Raw genomic sequence first — 15,509 nt, 5'->3', positions numbered from 1 at the left:
GTTGTGACATCCAGGAGGAGACAGCAGAGAGACAGTCTGTGACTTGGGAAAGGACAGAATTAGAAAGATCAGGAGTAGACAAGTAGAGTTGGGTGTCATCAGCATAAAGGTGATACTGAAGTCCAAATGACTGAATGAGTTTTCCTAGTGAAGTTGTATAGAGCGAGAACAGCAGGGGGTCAAGAACAGAGCCTTGAGGAACTCCAACAGAGAGTGGGAAAGTAGTAGAAGTAGAGTTAGAGAAGGAAACTTTAAAGGAACGGTCAGACAGATAAGATGTAAACCATGAAAGAGCAGTGTCCCGAATGCCAGCTGAGTGTAGAATGTCAAGGAGGAGTGTGTGGTCAACTGTGTCAAAGGCTGCAGAGAGATCTAGAAGGATTAGAATGGAATAATGACCTTTAGAATTTGCCAATAGAAGATCATTGGTTACTTTGGTGAGTGCAGTTTCAGTCGAGTGTGATGGGCGGAAGCCAGATTGCAATGGGTCGAGGAGGGAGTTGTGAGTGAGATGCTGGATCAGGCGTTTGTAAACAAGCCTTTCTAGTAATTTGGATGCGAATGGAAGAAGGGAGACCGGTCGATAGTTAGTGGGAGAGCTGGGATCAAGGGAAGGTTTTTTGAGGATAGGAGTGATTAGTGCTTGTTTGTATAATGATGGAAAGGTACCAGTAGAGAGTGAAAGATTGAATAGGTGGGTAAGTGCAGGAGAGAGTGTGGAGAAGGCGAGAGGGTATGGGGTCAAGGGAGCAGGTGGTGGGTTTTGAGCTGGCTAGAAGTTTGCTAACTTCATCTAGAGTTGCAGGGGTGAAGGAGTGCAAAGTAGATGTGAGTGGACTGCACGTTGGTCTGAGATTGTTGTCGGACGGTATGCTCAGCCTAATGAGATCGATTTTTTCATTAAAGAAATGAGCAAGGTCTTGGGCGGTAACATTAATAGGTGGAGGAGGCGGAGGGGGGCATAGGAGTGAGTTAAATGTGGCAAACAGCTGCTGTGGTTTGGAGGACATAGTAGATATTAGATAAGAGAAGTATTGTTCTTTGGCTAATGATAGAGCTCGGTTATAGCAGGAGAGCATGAATTTGAAGTGGATGAAGTCAGGATCAGTTCGATACTTTCTCCACCGTCGCTCAGCTGATCTACTACATCTTCTGAGGTACCGTGTTACACTAGTGTGCCAGGGTTGGGGTTTAGCGGGCCGGCTGTGACGGGTGGTAGAAGGTGCAAGGGAGTCAAGTGCTGTTGAAAGGGCATCGTTGTAGAGAGAAGCTGCCATATTGGGACAGGAGAGAGTATTAATATGAGATATGGATTGTGCTGATACTGTTGATAATTGTTGTGGTTCAAAGGCATTAAGTTTCTATACGTGTGGGTAGAGAGAGATGGTTGTGAAGGTGCAGGTGAAAGCAGTATCTGAAAGGAGAGTAGATGATGGTCAGACAGAGGGTAGGGAGAGTTAATTAAGTTGGATGGGCAGCATGAGTGGCAGAATATAAGGTCAAGAGCATGACCCTCGATGTGGGTAGGTGAGTCGGTCCACTGAGAGAGACCAAAAGAAGCTGTTAGAGAGAGAAGTTTAGAGGTGGCAGCAGAAGCAGAGTTATCAATGGGGATGTTGAAGTCCCCTAAAATGAGAGCAGGTGTCTCACTGGAGAGAAAGTATGGAAGCCAGGCAGCAAAGTGATCCAAGAAGGTGGAGTAGGGTCCTGGGGGGCGATATATGACAGCAACACGCAGAGAGATTGGAGAAAACAAACGTATGCTGTGGACTTCAAAAGAAGTGAAGGAGAGAGAAGTCGGTGTAGTTAGATTTTGAAACCTACATTTGGGGGAGAGAAGAAATCCCACCCCACCGCCATGACGGCCATCCGGTCTAGGAGTGTGAGTAAGTGAGAAGCCTCCATAGCAGGGGGCAGCAGGTGAAGCAGTGTCTGAGGGGGAGAGCCATGTTTCAGTGATTGCAAGAAGGTGAAGGGATTTAGCTATAAAGAGGTCATGGACTGCTGTTAGTTTATTGCAGATTGACCGTGCGTTCCAGAGGGCACATGAGAAAGGCAGGGAGGGTGCTGGTTTTATGTGAATTAGGTTTGCAAGATTAGAAGTGCGTAAAGACTGAGAGACTGGAAAAGACCTTGTTGAATGCCTGAGAGTAGGAATAAGTGAGGGTACAAATGAGTGAGTTGGACCAGGGTTTGGGGAGATATCCCCAGCTGCAAGTAACCGTAATAATGAGAGTGAGACAAGGTGTGACCTAGATTTGACAGTGCGAGCAGTGTATTGTTTGATGGGATGAGAGAGGATAATAGATTTAACAATACAAGATAGTGTGCTTAGATTGAGAGAGGGTGATGGGAGCAGTGAAGAGGAGATTTCAATTTCAGGATAGTTTGATGGATGTTGGAGTGCAGAGGATATATGCAGAAGTATAGAGGAGAGAGAGAAAAAGAAGGCAATCAGATTAAACATAGTTGGACAGTATAATCCATCTTATCTTGTTGGTAGAAGAATTGTTGATCAGTGATGTCCAGTGTTTGCTTGGAGATTCCAGTCCAACTCTGATCCAACTGCTGTTCAACTCTGTCTAACTCTACTGTATATGTTGTACTTAAACTTTCTGTACTTTAACTTGATGGACTTAAGTTGTTAAATCTGCCATGGCTCTCCTGCCATGCTCACCCCTGAATATCAGGAAGGCTGCAAACATCTCCAAACTGATCCCTAGACCTGTCCCATGACTTACAGTAATTCAGCAGGTTTTAGGTGGTGAATAAGTAGAAGAATTTTGAAACAGCACCACCGTATTTCTTAAAAGCCTTTAATTGTGCATAGGGGCATCACAGCAACGTTTCAGGCCTTGCAGACTTTTATCAAGCTTGATAAAAGGCCACAAGGCCTGAAAAGTTGCTGCGATGCCCCTATGGACAATTAAAGGCTTTTAAGAAATAAGAAAAATATGGTGGTGCTGTTTCAAAATTCTTCTACCTATGATGATTCCAGTGGAAAGTGGCCATTGAAGTAACGTGCACTGCCTTCAAAGAATTTAATAATCATTGTGCAGACTACTTGCTACTACATTTAGGTGGTGAATAGTCAAATTTGAATTATTAAAAGGCCAGAGTATGATAAATCTTGAAAATCGAATTCGAATTTTTTAAAAAAACTAATTGAGTTTGGATAATTCCCTAGTCAAATTTGAGAGTTTTGACCATAAAAAAAAGTTTGCATTTTCAGGTCGACCCTTAATAAATCTGCCCCTAAGTGTGGTGTTTTGGCTTAATATTTTACTTACTTAGCAGGGAGATTGGGGGGGGGGGATTGCTCCCACTGTAAGAATAATGAAATGGGACCCATGTGCAAGACAACCATCATGTTTTCTATTGAGGAGCTACTTTATCACACTGAAAAGTACTAACTATTTGTTTTTGGGGACCTCTGTAGCTGTACTACCTCTATTCCTTAAATTGTGCCTATGCCCATGAAAGACACACAGCAGAACATATAATTATCTTTGGGATGAACCGCTATTCATTCCATTCACAAGTACAATCGCCATGGGGAGGAGGGGATGAATTATTTCGTACAGTAAAGAACACAGAAATATTCTTACTGGACCACTCCCAGCAATTGAATTTGAATTGAATGAAATGAATGAATGCTGGGAGTTGCAGTCAAGCAAAATTTACATTGGCATGTTTGAGCAAGTGTTTACATTCCCTTAGCTAAATCACTCCTGTTGATTCACTTGCCCACTCTTACCATTTTATTAGTGAATGAAACATCCGAGACAATAAATAACTGAATTACATCTGGAATCTTTGTATTTTTTTCACTTTTATTAGCACAGTAACAAATGCAGACGGAAGTCTGAAACATATAAGAAATCCACAGAGTAATTATTAACCACCTTTACAGTTAAACAGCTTAATGTATATCCTAACAGGTCCTGTTAACTTAACGCTTCAGATTAATACACACACATACAAAAGGATAAAATATATATATAAAGTGTATTTAGGGATTCTTAATACACAAGACAAACCAGACATTCATATCCTATGCCAGGGAATGACATTCACAATCCCCACTGCAGAGCTCTTTGGTAGAGACAGGGTTATGCTGGTCTCAGTCTATAGCCCTCTTTTACATACACACAAATAAGGTTCAAAATAAACTCCATTCAATTCAATACTTTACAAGGACTTTACACAAATGCCTACATTTATATGCAGTGTCACTCACTGCACAAGGTACATTTCTTGTTTGCCCATCTCTTCCAAACATCTGCCTTCTTATTACTTCATTAGAAGACAAATAGTTCTTGAATTACAAAGATGTCCCTGCTCAGTCTAAGCAGCTGCTGCAGAAAGATACCTTAAATTACAATAACAAAACTCTGGAAATAAAAGGCTGAATAAAATCTGTTATAGAAATTCTTTACCAGCTCCCACCCTCCATTTCCCCTTCAAATGAACAAGCAGCTCTCTCTGTCAGACAAACAGCCGTGTTTGAGGGAAGGCTGGGGTCTATGTTGCGTATCTCTTGGTCCACTGTCTGGCCATTTTGTCATGTTCCGCTCTGTTGGTCGTGTACTGAGTGGCGATACTTCCAACAAGAGGGTCCGCTATAAACAAAGAAAAAGAAAAGTTTTTGAAACTTTTTTTTTTTTTTACGTTTTGTTCTGATCTATATGCATCTAGTCATTTCCTATTTAGTACATTTTAACAAGTATATATTCACCAGTATTCTTCCGGTTGATGACAAGCGAGTTGAGGAAGTCTCCCATTTTCCACAAAGAAAATATTCAGTAGAAAAATGTACCTTACTCTGTGTGCAAAATACTATTCCAAACACCTAGAGAACTTACTAGTGGACTTGTTTCTAGTATAATAAGCTTTAAAAGTGTTATTTTACGTTCAAGGGTTACAAATGGGAAAGAATAAGAGGATCCTACTCACAGTGAGGGGCTGAAATCAGCCTGCGGATTTCAGCAGACTGATTTCGGCCCCTTGTGGCCCTAGCCTTAAAGGAAGTGTAAAAATAAAACCTGGGTAAATATAGGCTGTGCAAAATAAAAAAATGTTTCTAATATATTATTATTATTATTATACTAAATTGTAATCTATAAAGGCTGGAGTGACTGGATGTCTAACAAAACAGAACAGAACTTCCTGCTTTTCAGCTCTCTAACTCGGAGTTAGTTAGCGACTTGAAGGGGGCCCCACATGGGACATAACTGTTTGCAATTGATCCTCAGCATTCAGCTCAGGTTCAAAAGCAACGGTTATGACCCGTGTGGCCCCCCTCAAGTCTCTGATTGGTTACTGCCTGGTAACCAATCAGAGGAAATCAAGAGAGCAGCAAAACAGGAAGTTGTGTTCTGTTAACATACGTATGTTATGTTAGACATCCAGTCATTCCAACCTTTATACATTACATTTTTGGCCTAACTAACTATATTAGAAACATGTTTTATTTTGCATACACTATTTACCCAGAACAGTGGCAGACAAAACACCTCTTTCCACGTGTCATCATTCTGAATACTGCAGAACTGAAAGCATATAGTCGTGCGTATGATTTTTGGACCACCTTGTGTAATCACCCCGGCAACTTATGTACCATGGCGATTGGTTGTTTATTCGATCTGACAGGTTCGAAAATTTCTGTTGGGAAAGAGATTTGATATTTTTCCTACTTTATTTCAACAATTTAAATATGAATGGTTAGTTTTAGATTGTTACATTAAAACAAACGATTGCTAACCGACAGCTCGTTGTAGTGAACGTATATGGCCAGCTTAAGAGTGGTAACAGGTGGATTTCGGCAGGCCTGTCTCTAGGGAGTATTTTGGTGCGGATGTTCCGTGTGCATCCGTTGTCATTCAGTCTTCCAAGCAAGGACAGACATTTGAGTCATGTCAAAGCACCCCTCCCCTTGTGCCATTTGTCTAAAGTGGGGATCCCCAATGTTATTTACCCATTAGCCACAATCAAATGTAAAAATAAAGCTGGAGAACAACGCAAGCAGGCAAAAAGCTCTTGTGGACGTCAGATATGGGCGCCTATGTGGACTGGCAGCCAATACAATGAATACTTTTCTTTAAGCCAGCAATTAAATAATAAGCGCCTGCTTCATGGGCAACTGGGAGCAACACGTTATAGGTTGGTGTGCAACACGTTGCTCGAGAGCCACTGGTTGGTGATCACTGTTCTAAAAGATGCTTTGGACATATTTTTCAGGTGACCATAAAAATGGTGTAAAATCCAGGAAAATTTTAAAAGCAGCCAAATGCTGACAGGATCACAAAAACTGGTGTAAAAAAGGAAGAACTTAAAATCATAGAAAATGTATAATTGAGGTTTGACTGTAAAATTAAAGTGGGAAGGTGGGATCCTACCAGGGTTGCAGTCTGTGAGCAAAGAGCAGATAGACAGGAGGACTTTGGAAATTGTGAGTGCTGGGCTCCAGTTATCTTTCAGGATGTCGAGACAGATCACTCCCTGGCTGTTTATGTTACAGTGGTAAATTCTCGTCCGAAATGTCACCTAATTGGGAGTAGAGGAAACACATATTTAAATCAAAGAGCTGAATATACTCTTCTACAAAAGGCGCAATTCATTCATAATAATAATGTGCATTTCGTTCTCTATTTCTCCAGACCTACAGCTGCTTTGCCATGGTGAAAATTTAAAGCTGTGGTAGAATTATACATACTATGTAAGAGAGTACATTACTGCTTGGTGTATATGTTCTGTTTATTGCAATATACAGAAAAATCATGAATGGTTTTCTGACCTCTTGTGGATGTTCAGAATAACTACAGGTCTGAAATGCCCATAAAAACGGAAAACATTAAAAAAACGTTACCACATTATTCTGGTACACTGTATTTCTGTATAAAAATATAAAAGGGAATATGCAAAGTAGTATGGTAATGTGCTATATACATACACAGTATGTATGCAATAGAATATCCAGAAAGCTTGGGAACTGGGGTTTTCCAAATAAAAGATATTTCCATTCATAAACTTAACTACACGGCATGGGTGAGGACATGCAGCTGGCCCCACCCCAGAAGTGTTCTCCGTAGCAGGTTCAAATTTAATTAGCCTGGAAGCCACATGCTCATTACAATATCGGAAGAGACACCGTGTGGCAGATTTATTACGGGTCAAATTTTTTTATTGTTGAAACTCTCAAATTCGACTGGGGAGTTACCCAAACTCGATTTGAGTTTTTTTTAAAAAAATGTTAATTCAATTTGAGATTGATCATATTCTGGCCCTTTAAGAATTAGAATTTGACTATTCGCCACCTAAAACCTGCCAAATTACTGTATAAGTCAATGGGAGAGGTCCAGGGATCAATTTGGAGATGTTTGCAGCCTTCCTGACATGTGAGTTTTTCTCATTGAAAAGTTGTGAGTTTGAATTCGTCCAAGTTGGAAAAATTTGATTTTATAAATACATTTCAACTAGTCTTTTTCGAATTTATGGGAGTTTATGGGAGTCTTCAAAAAACTCACATGAATTTGAAATCTTACCCATGATAAATGTGCCTCTGCATATTAGTACAAATAATGGCCCAGGGGCCACACGAGTTCCTTTAAATTTTTCCAAATTTTGTAAGAAACGTCTTAATGACAAATTATGAGGTTTTTTTTTGTTTTTTTTTTGCTATAATGTTCAGTTGGAATCCATCTATAAGTGTACCACATTACTTTAATTAGTACCTAAAATGATGCAGACAATTGTCAATATGGAAAATTACATACAGTGCTGCACAATTAAATGGTAAAGTACACAGTGATATATGAATCAATATGAGCCCAGTCATCCAACAGTGAAATTTCTTTTAAAAAAGCTGAATCGTCAGATATACAGGTAGATATACGGGAAGAAACAATAGAATTCTACCTGTACCTGACGATTCACCACTAACAATGGGCGATGTTTGGTTCCCTTCAAATGCACCCGATCAAAATTTTCCGTCCAGCCCGATCGACGAGCCAACCGATCCAAGTCTTCTGCCGATATCGGTCGGCTCTTTTTCCACCATACATGCACCGCATATCGGACAAAAATCCGTTTCGTACGATATTATCTGTGCGTCTATGGCCACCTTAACTTGCAGTAAAGAGTGATTGAAGTTTATCAGAGCGTATACACGAACAGATGGGCGGCACTCCGATAAAAAACAGGTATTTTATTGCTGGGCACTGTAAAAATGCATAGGCCTTACGCGTTTCGGGAACACCTTCCCCTAATCATAGGTTTACAAAGTGAATCGAGAATTTGCTTTATATACAATAGGTCTCCAGCGATCTCTATTGGTTGTCTGGATTATTGCAGTTAAAAATGCACATAAATTGGTATGTGCACACATATATGCGTATATAAGGAAGGAGAATTAACATAGTCAGATTCTAATGAAGAAGATGGGTTAGTCTTCCATTAGTTTATATGGTTATTACATGGACAAAGCCAGGTGTCCTAATGGGTTGTCCTATAACTCAAACTGGATCAGTAGATATTTATATAAATACTCAAATGATATAACCTATATTCCACATATATCAGTATAGGTAGGTGATATCATGTCTTGTATTCAAGCCTTTTGGCGTTCTGGTTTCAAGTTTTAGAATCCAGAAGGCTTCCCTTAGGTTAATGGAGTGTAATATCAGAGCTGGGAAATTGACAATGTTTAGCCCCATGTCAGATTTCAAAATTGAATATAAAATAATCTGTTTCAGTGCAGAATTCTGCTGGAGCAGCACTATTAACGGATTCATTTTGAATTTTTTTTCCCATGACAGTATCCTTTTAATTTTAACACAACACAAAACACAAGGGTCACTTAAAGGGGAAACAACCCCTTAAAAAAAACCCTACCCCCTACCCTACATAGACCCCCTCCTTCCCTCAGCCTAGCTGCTACCCCGGGGAAATGCCCCTATCTTTTTACTTACCCCTCCGTGCAGATTCTGTCCAGCAGAGTTCATGGGATCCATCTTTTTCTCTCCGGTAATCTTTGGAATGAGACCGGGAATTGGCGCAGGTGCAGTTGGAGCAATTTTCTGTTTAGCGAAAACTGCATGAACTTGCGAAAATTGCCTAAGCGCTGGTCTCATTCCGAAGATTACCGAAGCGCCTGAAGATGGCGCCCGTGAACTCCGCTGGACAGAATCTGCATGGAGGGGTAAGTAAAGAGTTAGGGGCATTTGCCCGGGGTGGGGGGGAGGTCAGCTAGGCTGGTGGGGAGGAGGGTCTATGTAGGGTAGGGTTTTTTTTCAAGGGTTTGTTTCTCCTTTAAGTAAACTAAATGCATGTGTTTATATGTGTGTTTAACTGATATATTGATTGTCAACATTAAGCTTCTCTATGCATATATTGTTAATACATTGCAAGGCAACTAACAGACCTGATGCTGATAAGATTACACAAATTACACTTTCTACAATGATTACGGCATTCAAACTGGATGTGCAGTCAGTTATAACCTTTTTAGACTGACTTGTCTCTTAAGCTGGCCATAGACTCAACGATCCGATCGTACGAATCGTGGATTCGTACGATTTTCGGACTGTGTGTGGAGAGTCCGGCGGAGATCGGTCGTTTGGTCGATCGGACAGGTTAGAAAATTTCTGTCACCTGCCGACTGTCACTAGCTTTGTCAGAAATAACTAGCGTGCGTATGCTTTCAGAGGTAGTACATTGGCTGATCTGTTCTTTTACTACTTTATTTGATCGGAATGGTAAGACTTTGATCTTTATGGTTAGTGGAGGGTCGGGAGATGGGAAAGTCTGATTGTACGTTGATTCTTACGATCGGATCTTTTCGTCTATGGCCAGCTTTAAACTGCAAAACACTACCTGTACTAAAACACAACTTGGCATTAGGGTTAAGGCCACCTTCTGTCCGTTGGAACTCCCGACAGGGGGCGGAGCTGTGACATAATGGGGGATGAGCGGCAACGTAATGGGGCAGAGCTTGACTAAAGGGGGCAGGGCCATGAAACGGCAGGGGGCGGGCCATGACATCAAGGGCAGAGCTATGATGATCGTCATGTCAATCATAGTAAATCCTGTCCAGTTTTTTGAAGGGCTGTCCAGGTCAAGACCCGCCAGGTGGCAACCTTAATTGGCATGTTTTTATAGAAATAAAAAGTAGATACCCTATTAGGTACGGTAATATAGTAAAGTTAAAAAAAAAATGAGTTTGAACATATTTAGCTTAGGTATATGCTAGGACTCAACTTTTTTGTTAATTTACAGTTAAAATTTTACTAAAATTCTAATTCCTATATTTTCTATAAAAACGTGTTTTTAAAAAAAATTCTAAAAATTTAGATTTATTAAAATGTAAAAACCATGAAAAACTCCCAATACTAAAATCTGTCAGATAAAAGCTGTCGAGGTCCTATAGAAGTCAACACAACTGTCAGAAAGCAAAATCAGCATACTTACTTTTGGTGGCTTAAATGGGTATTCAGGTGTGAATGTGATATCCAAGAAGAAAACACCACCCTCATATACTGATCCTGGTGGACCAAGGATAGTAGATCTCCATTCATAAATGTTGTCTCCCTTTGGACCAGCACTGTAACAAAAAGATATAGTTTTCTTGGTGCGGTTACTCACTTTCACAAGATAAAACATATATGCAAATAAACACAAGACAAAAACATCAGCAACCAAAGGCAATGCTTTATCTCACTGCAGCTTTAGATTTATGGAAAAGAAGAAAAAGAAAAAAAGTATAAGCTGGAACATGTTTTTTTTATAACTAGCAATGCTGAGAGCAAGGAGATTGACAGACCCTGGAAATAAGCAAAGGAAGGACACAATGATCATGCTGAAAAAAAGCTGAGCTGGTCCAAATCAGTTGGATTCTTCCCAAGAGCCCAAAGTACCTTGTACTTGATAGTGACTAAACTGCATAAATCCATTTTGGTGGCAAACACATCTCTCAGGTTTATTTCATACTGAAAAACACACTCCAAAATTAAGTTGCACAAATAGCCCTGCTACTTTCTAGATAGACAATGAGCATTTGTGGGACTTTTACATACACTCGCACCACATTACTGGCTGCCATAACAGGAACACTTAATATGTAAGATGCTACTTCCCTCAGCATCAAGACTGTAGATATTATGTTTCTAATAAAGAACAGAAAGACATTTCCAGTGACTCAACCTATTGTTGTAAGAGTATACGTGTCCAATATTGCAGAACAATGCTACTAGTGCATGATGGGATATTGAGAAATAGGCACAGTGGGGGATAAGTGGACAGAATCACGAAATGCAATCAAAGGGCTGGGTTATTAAATTTATGTTTTAGTATCTAATAGAATGGCTTAAGGAACTTTTCAATTGGCCATTTTTTCCATATTTTCTAATAGTTGTTTAATGATTTGACCTCTTCTAATTCTTTCCAGCTTTCAAATGGGGGTCACTTACCCCATCTAAAAACAAATGCACTGCAAGGCTACGAATGTATTGTTATTGCTACTTTTTATTATTCATCTTTCTTTCCAGGCCCTCACCTATTCATATTCCAGTCTCCTATCAAATCAATGCCTGGGTGCTAAGGTATTTTGGACACTAGCATCCAGATTGCTTAAACTGCCAACTTGAGACCTGTTGAATAAAAAGCTCAATAACCTGAAAACCACAAATAATAAAAAATGAAAACCAAATGCAGAAATATTATAGCTGAGCTGTGACTAAAGTAGTTGTTAAAGAAAAAATAATTTAGCGCTTATTGTAACAGGAAGCAATATAGTAAAAGACAGAGCCCAGTGACTGATGTTGATTAGTGTATATGTGTGCCCATCGTTTGCGTACTTGCGTTTGCACGAGATAGGGGATGGGCCATAGTAATTCAAATAGCAATTTTCTATTTAGGATTATGTGATGTAGAGTCCTGCGCAGGTCCATTCTTTGGAACCCAGACCCATATTCTTACCCGCTTGGACCCGCTACCCGACCCGCAAGTACCTTAAGCGCAACCCGGACCGCTGACCATCAAGAATCGTGAAGTGCTGTCATTGTAAACCAGAGGTGACATCATCGGAAGTAGGCATGATCACAAATAAAGGAGTAAAACAGGAAATACTGTCGTAAACCGGAAGTGACATCATCGGATGTAGGCGTGATCAGAAAAAAGGAGTAAAAATCGCTATTGAGAAGACCTGCGGCCCAACCCGCAAACCTGCAGAACCGCCTCTATACCCGCACCCGGAACTTCTACCCGCAGCCCGCAGGCTACCGCAGGTTTTTGTGGGTAACCCGCAGGTACCCACACCCGCTGCAGGACTCTAATGCGATGGCACATATGTCTATGTATTATATTACTTTATGACTTATTTAGCTGGAGCAGGGTTTTACTGTGACGTCAGAAGAAATTTAGGGGCAGATTTACTAAGGGTCGAATATCGAGGGTTAATTAACCCTCGATATTCGACTAGGAACTAAAATCGTTCGACTTCGAATATCGAAGTCGAACGATTTAGCGCTAATCCTACGATCGAACGATCGAAGGATTATTCGTTCGATCGAACGATTAAATCCTTCGAATCGAACGATTCTAAGGATTTTAATACAACGATCGAAGGAATATCCTTCGATCAAAAAAACGCTGGCAAGCCTATGGGGACCTTCCCCATAGGCTAACATTGACTTCGGTAGCTTTTAGCTGCTGAAGTAGGGGGTCGAAGTTTTTCTTAAAGAGACAGTACTTCGATTATCGAATGGTCGAATAGTCGAACGATTTTTAGTTCGAATCGTTCGATTCGAAGTCGAAGTAGTAGTCGAAGGTCGAAGTAGCCCATTCGATGGTCGAAGTAGCCCAAAAAACACTTCGAAATTCGAAGTTTTTCTTATTCGAATCCTTCACTCGAGCTTTGTAAATGTGCCCCCTAGAGTACCTGGAGTAAAAAATAAAAAAAAGTACCAACTGCAAATAAATTTAAATTTGAAGTGTTAAAATGTTAAATTGTCCCCTTTCTTAGAGAATGGCCATAATAGAGTAATTCTCCCGCTGTAAAAAAAATCCAGTACATAGTTGTTTCACTAGTGTGAAGTCCAGCTGAGCAATTATAACTAGTTAGGAGCAAAATTTTTCACCAGGTTTAGCTACGAAAGATATGCCCATAGATGGGTAAAAAAAGTGTTATGCATCAAAAATAAAATTTGCCACCCATAGACTTCAATGCATTTGATGAATGCTTCAGCTAAGTGAAACAAGTCAGATTCAACCATCACTAATTATATTCGGTTTCCATTTTTTTTTTTTTTTTTTTTTACATACCTCCCATTTGAAAATGGTAAAGAGGGACAAAACAAATCTGCTGCATGTAGCATGCCGAAATGTATTGACCATACCCATTTTATGGCCACACCCCCAATTACCATGTCCATTTTACAGATTAGGAAAGTTTGAACACTTTTTTTTGCTAATGAAAGTGAAATAGTACTTTAAGCTGTGAGTCACAGTTCTCCCAAAAGACTTGTTTATCTAAAAAAAGTTACAGTTGTATCTTTGCTTATTTTAAATTGTTACAAATGTATCTAAGTGCAGGTGCTCAGTGTTCTGAGCTGTCTGCCAAAAAGCCTCTTATTTTAAAGGGGAACTCCACAAAAACAGAACAAGCTTTTTGAAAAGAAAACAATTTCAAGCAACTTTGCAATATACATTAATTAAAAAATATGCAGACTTGTCATGCTTTTTAATGGTTCCTGACAGTTCCCTAAGCCTAGCCCCCTGCTCTCTGCTGATCTCTCTGACAACTTTGCTGAGCTGGCTGACTACTGTTACTTTGTATCAACAGCTTGTGTTAGGGAGCTACTATCTGGTTACCTTCCCATTGTTCTGTTATTAGGCTGCTGGGGGGGTTGGAGGGGGATGATATCACTCCTACTTGCAGTAAAGAGTAATTCCCTGCACACATGATCTTTAATAATGAACAGAAAATCACAGTGCAATGCATTGTGGGTTATGTAGTTCCTGCATGCTGTCTGTAAGCTGTGGAGAAGTCGTTACAATTTGTAACATTAGTGTTTAGTCCCTGCTTCCCTGCAAGGATTTCAAAGATGCAGAAAGAGAAGAACTGTGAAACAGCTGGATCTCAGCATAGAAAGTGTTATTTATTTATACTTTTTGAAGAAACAGCTAACTGTGATGGGTATATTAGGGGTTTCTGTGTTATGTGGGCCTCTTTATCAAATTATAGTTTGGAAGCCGGAGTTCCCATTTAATTATGTTTCAGAAACTTTGTATATTTTTTAGTGCAGGAAATCAAAGAGAAACTGACTTTTTAATAAAAATCCAGGACAGCAGGCTGAGCTGTCAAAATCGGCACTATCTCACAGAACATTTTGGAGGTATGTGTTTATCAGGTTTAATGTATGTTAGTAGTTTATATAATTAATACAATTAAAGCCATAATAACATAGATGTAAGATGGGCATAGACGTACTAACTTCAGACCGTGTGAATTGTCCCGACATTTTTCATACCATGGTGATTGAACGTTAAACAGGTTTCTGTCGGCTAACGATAATATTCCTGCGTGTGTTGATGATATCTGACGATATCAATGGGTGACTGTCACTACTAACTGCCAGACCTAACTTTTACGATTGCGGTCTATCATTTCATGGCCAGAACATAAGTCTGTACTTTTTACTACTTACGTTAATCTGAACGGATGGTTGCATGTCTATGGCCAGCTTTAGTTACTGATTTAGACCCAAACTTGAAGAGTTTCCTCATTCATGTTGGCAGTAAAAGACTTAAGGTGGCCATACACGTAGAGATCAGCTAGTTTGGCGATTTCGCCAAATGAGAGGATCTCTCCCCAATATGCCCACATTGAGGTGGCCGATATTGGGCTGATCCGAGCGTGGGCCCTAAGGCCCAACAATCTGATCATAATGTAGCCAATACGGGCGGCCGGATCGCATCAACGAATATATATACGGCCGCGATCAGATGAGATTTTTAACTGTGGCAAACTTTCGGGCAGTTATCGAACGGGAAAGCCCGTCAGATGGCCATACATGCTGGGCCAATAAGCTGCCTCGGTCTGTTTAATTTTGAAATCTGACATGGGGCTAGACATATTGCCAGTTTCCCAGCTGCCCCCAGTCATGTGACCCACTCTTTACTGCAAGTAGGAGTGATATCATCCCCCTCCAACCCCCCCAGCAGCCTAATAACAGAACAATGGGAAGGTAACCAGATAGCAGCTCCCTAACACAAGATAACAGCCGTCTGGTAGATCGAAGAACAGCACTCAATAGTAAAATCCAGGTCCCTCTGCAACACAGTCAGTTACATTGAATAGGAGAAACAACAGCCTGCCAGAAAGCAGTTCCACCCTAAAGTGCTGACTCTTTCTGAAAGCACATGACCAAGCAAAATGACCTGAGATGGCTGCCTACACACCAATATTACAACAAAAAAAAAACACACTTGCTGGTTCAGGAATAACATTTTAT

The 15,509-nt window shown here is 40.3% G+C and overlaps 1 protein-coding gene across 1 annotated transcript in view; it reads right to left on the bottom strand.

The window, feature by feature from the left end:
- Nucleotides 1-3,812: 3,812 nt before the first annotated feature.
- ube2e2 (Ube2e2 protein) overlaps nt 3,813-15,509 on the bottom strand; it is a 37,027-nt gene continuing 25,330 nt past the window's right edge. The window contains 3 exon segments of the mRNA NM_001094478.1: nt 3,813-4,622; nt 6,399-6,546; nt 10,468-10,600. Coding sequence (NP_001087947.1) covers nt 4,525-4,622; nt 6,399-6,546; nt 10,468-10,600 — 379 coding nt within the window. The 3' untranslated portion in view covers nt 3,813-4,524.

Source organism: Xenopus laevis, chromosome 6S, assembly GCF_017654675.1.
Source record: "Xenopus laevis strain J_2021 chromosome 6S, Xenopus_laevis_v10.1, whole genome shotgun sequence".
NCBI classification, from domain to species: Eukaryota; Metazoa; Chordata; class Amphibia; order Anura; family Pipidae; genus Xenopus; species Xenopus laevis.
This window is presented reverse-complemented; position numbering and strand designations above follow the sequence as displayed.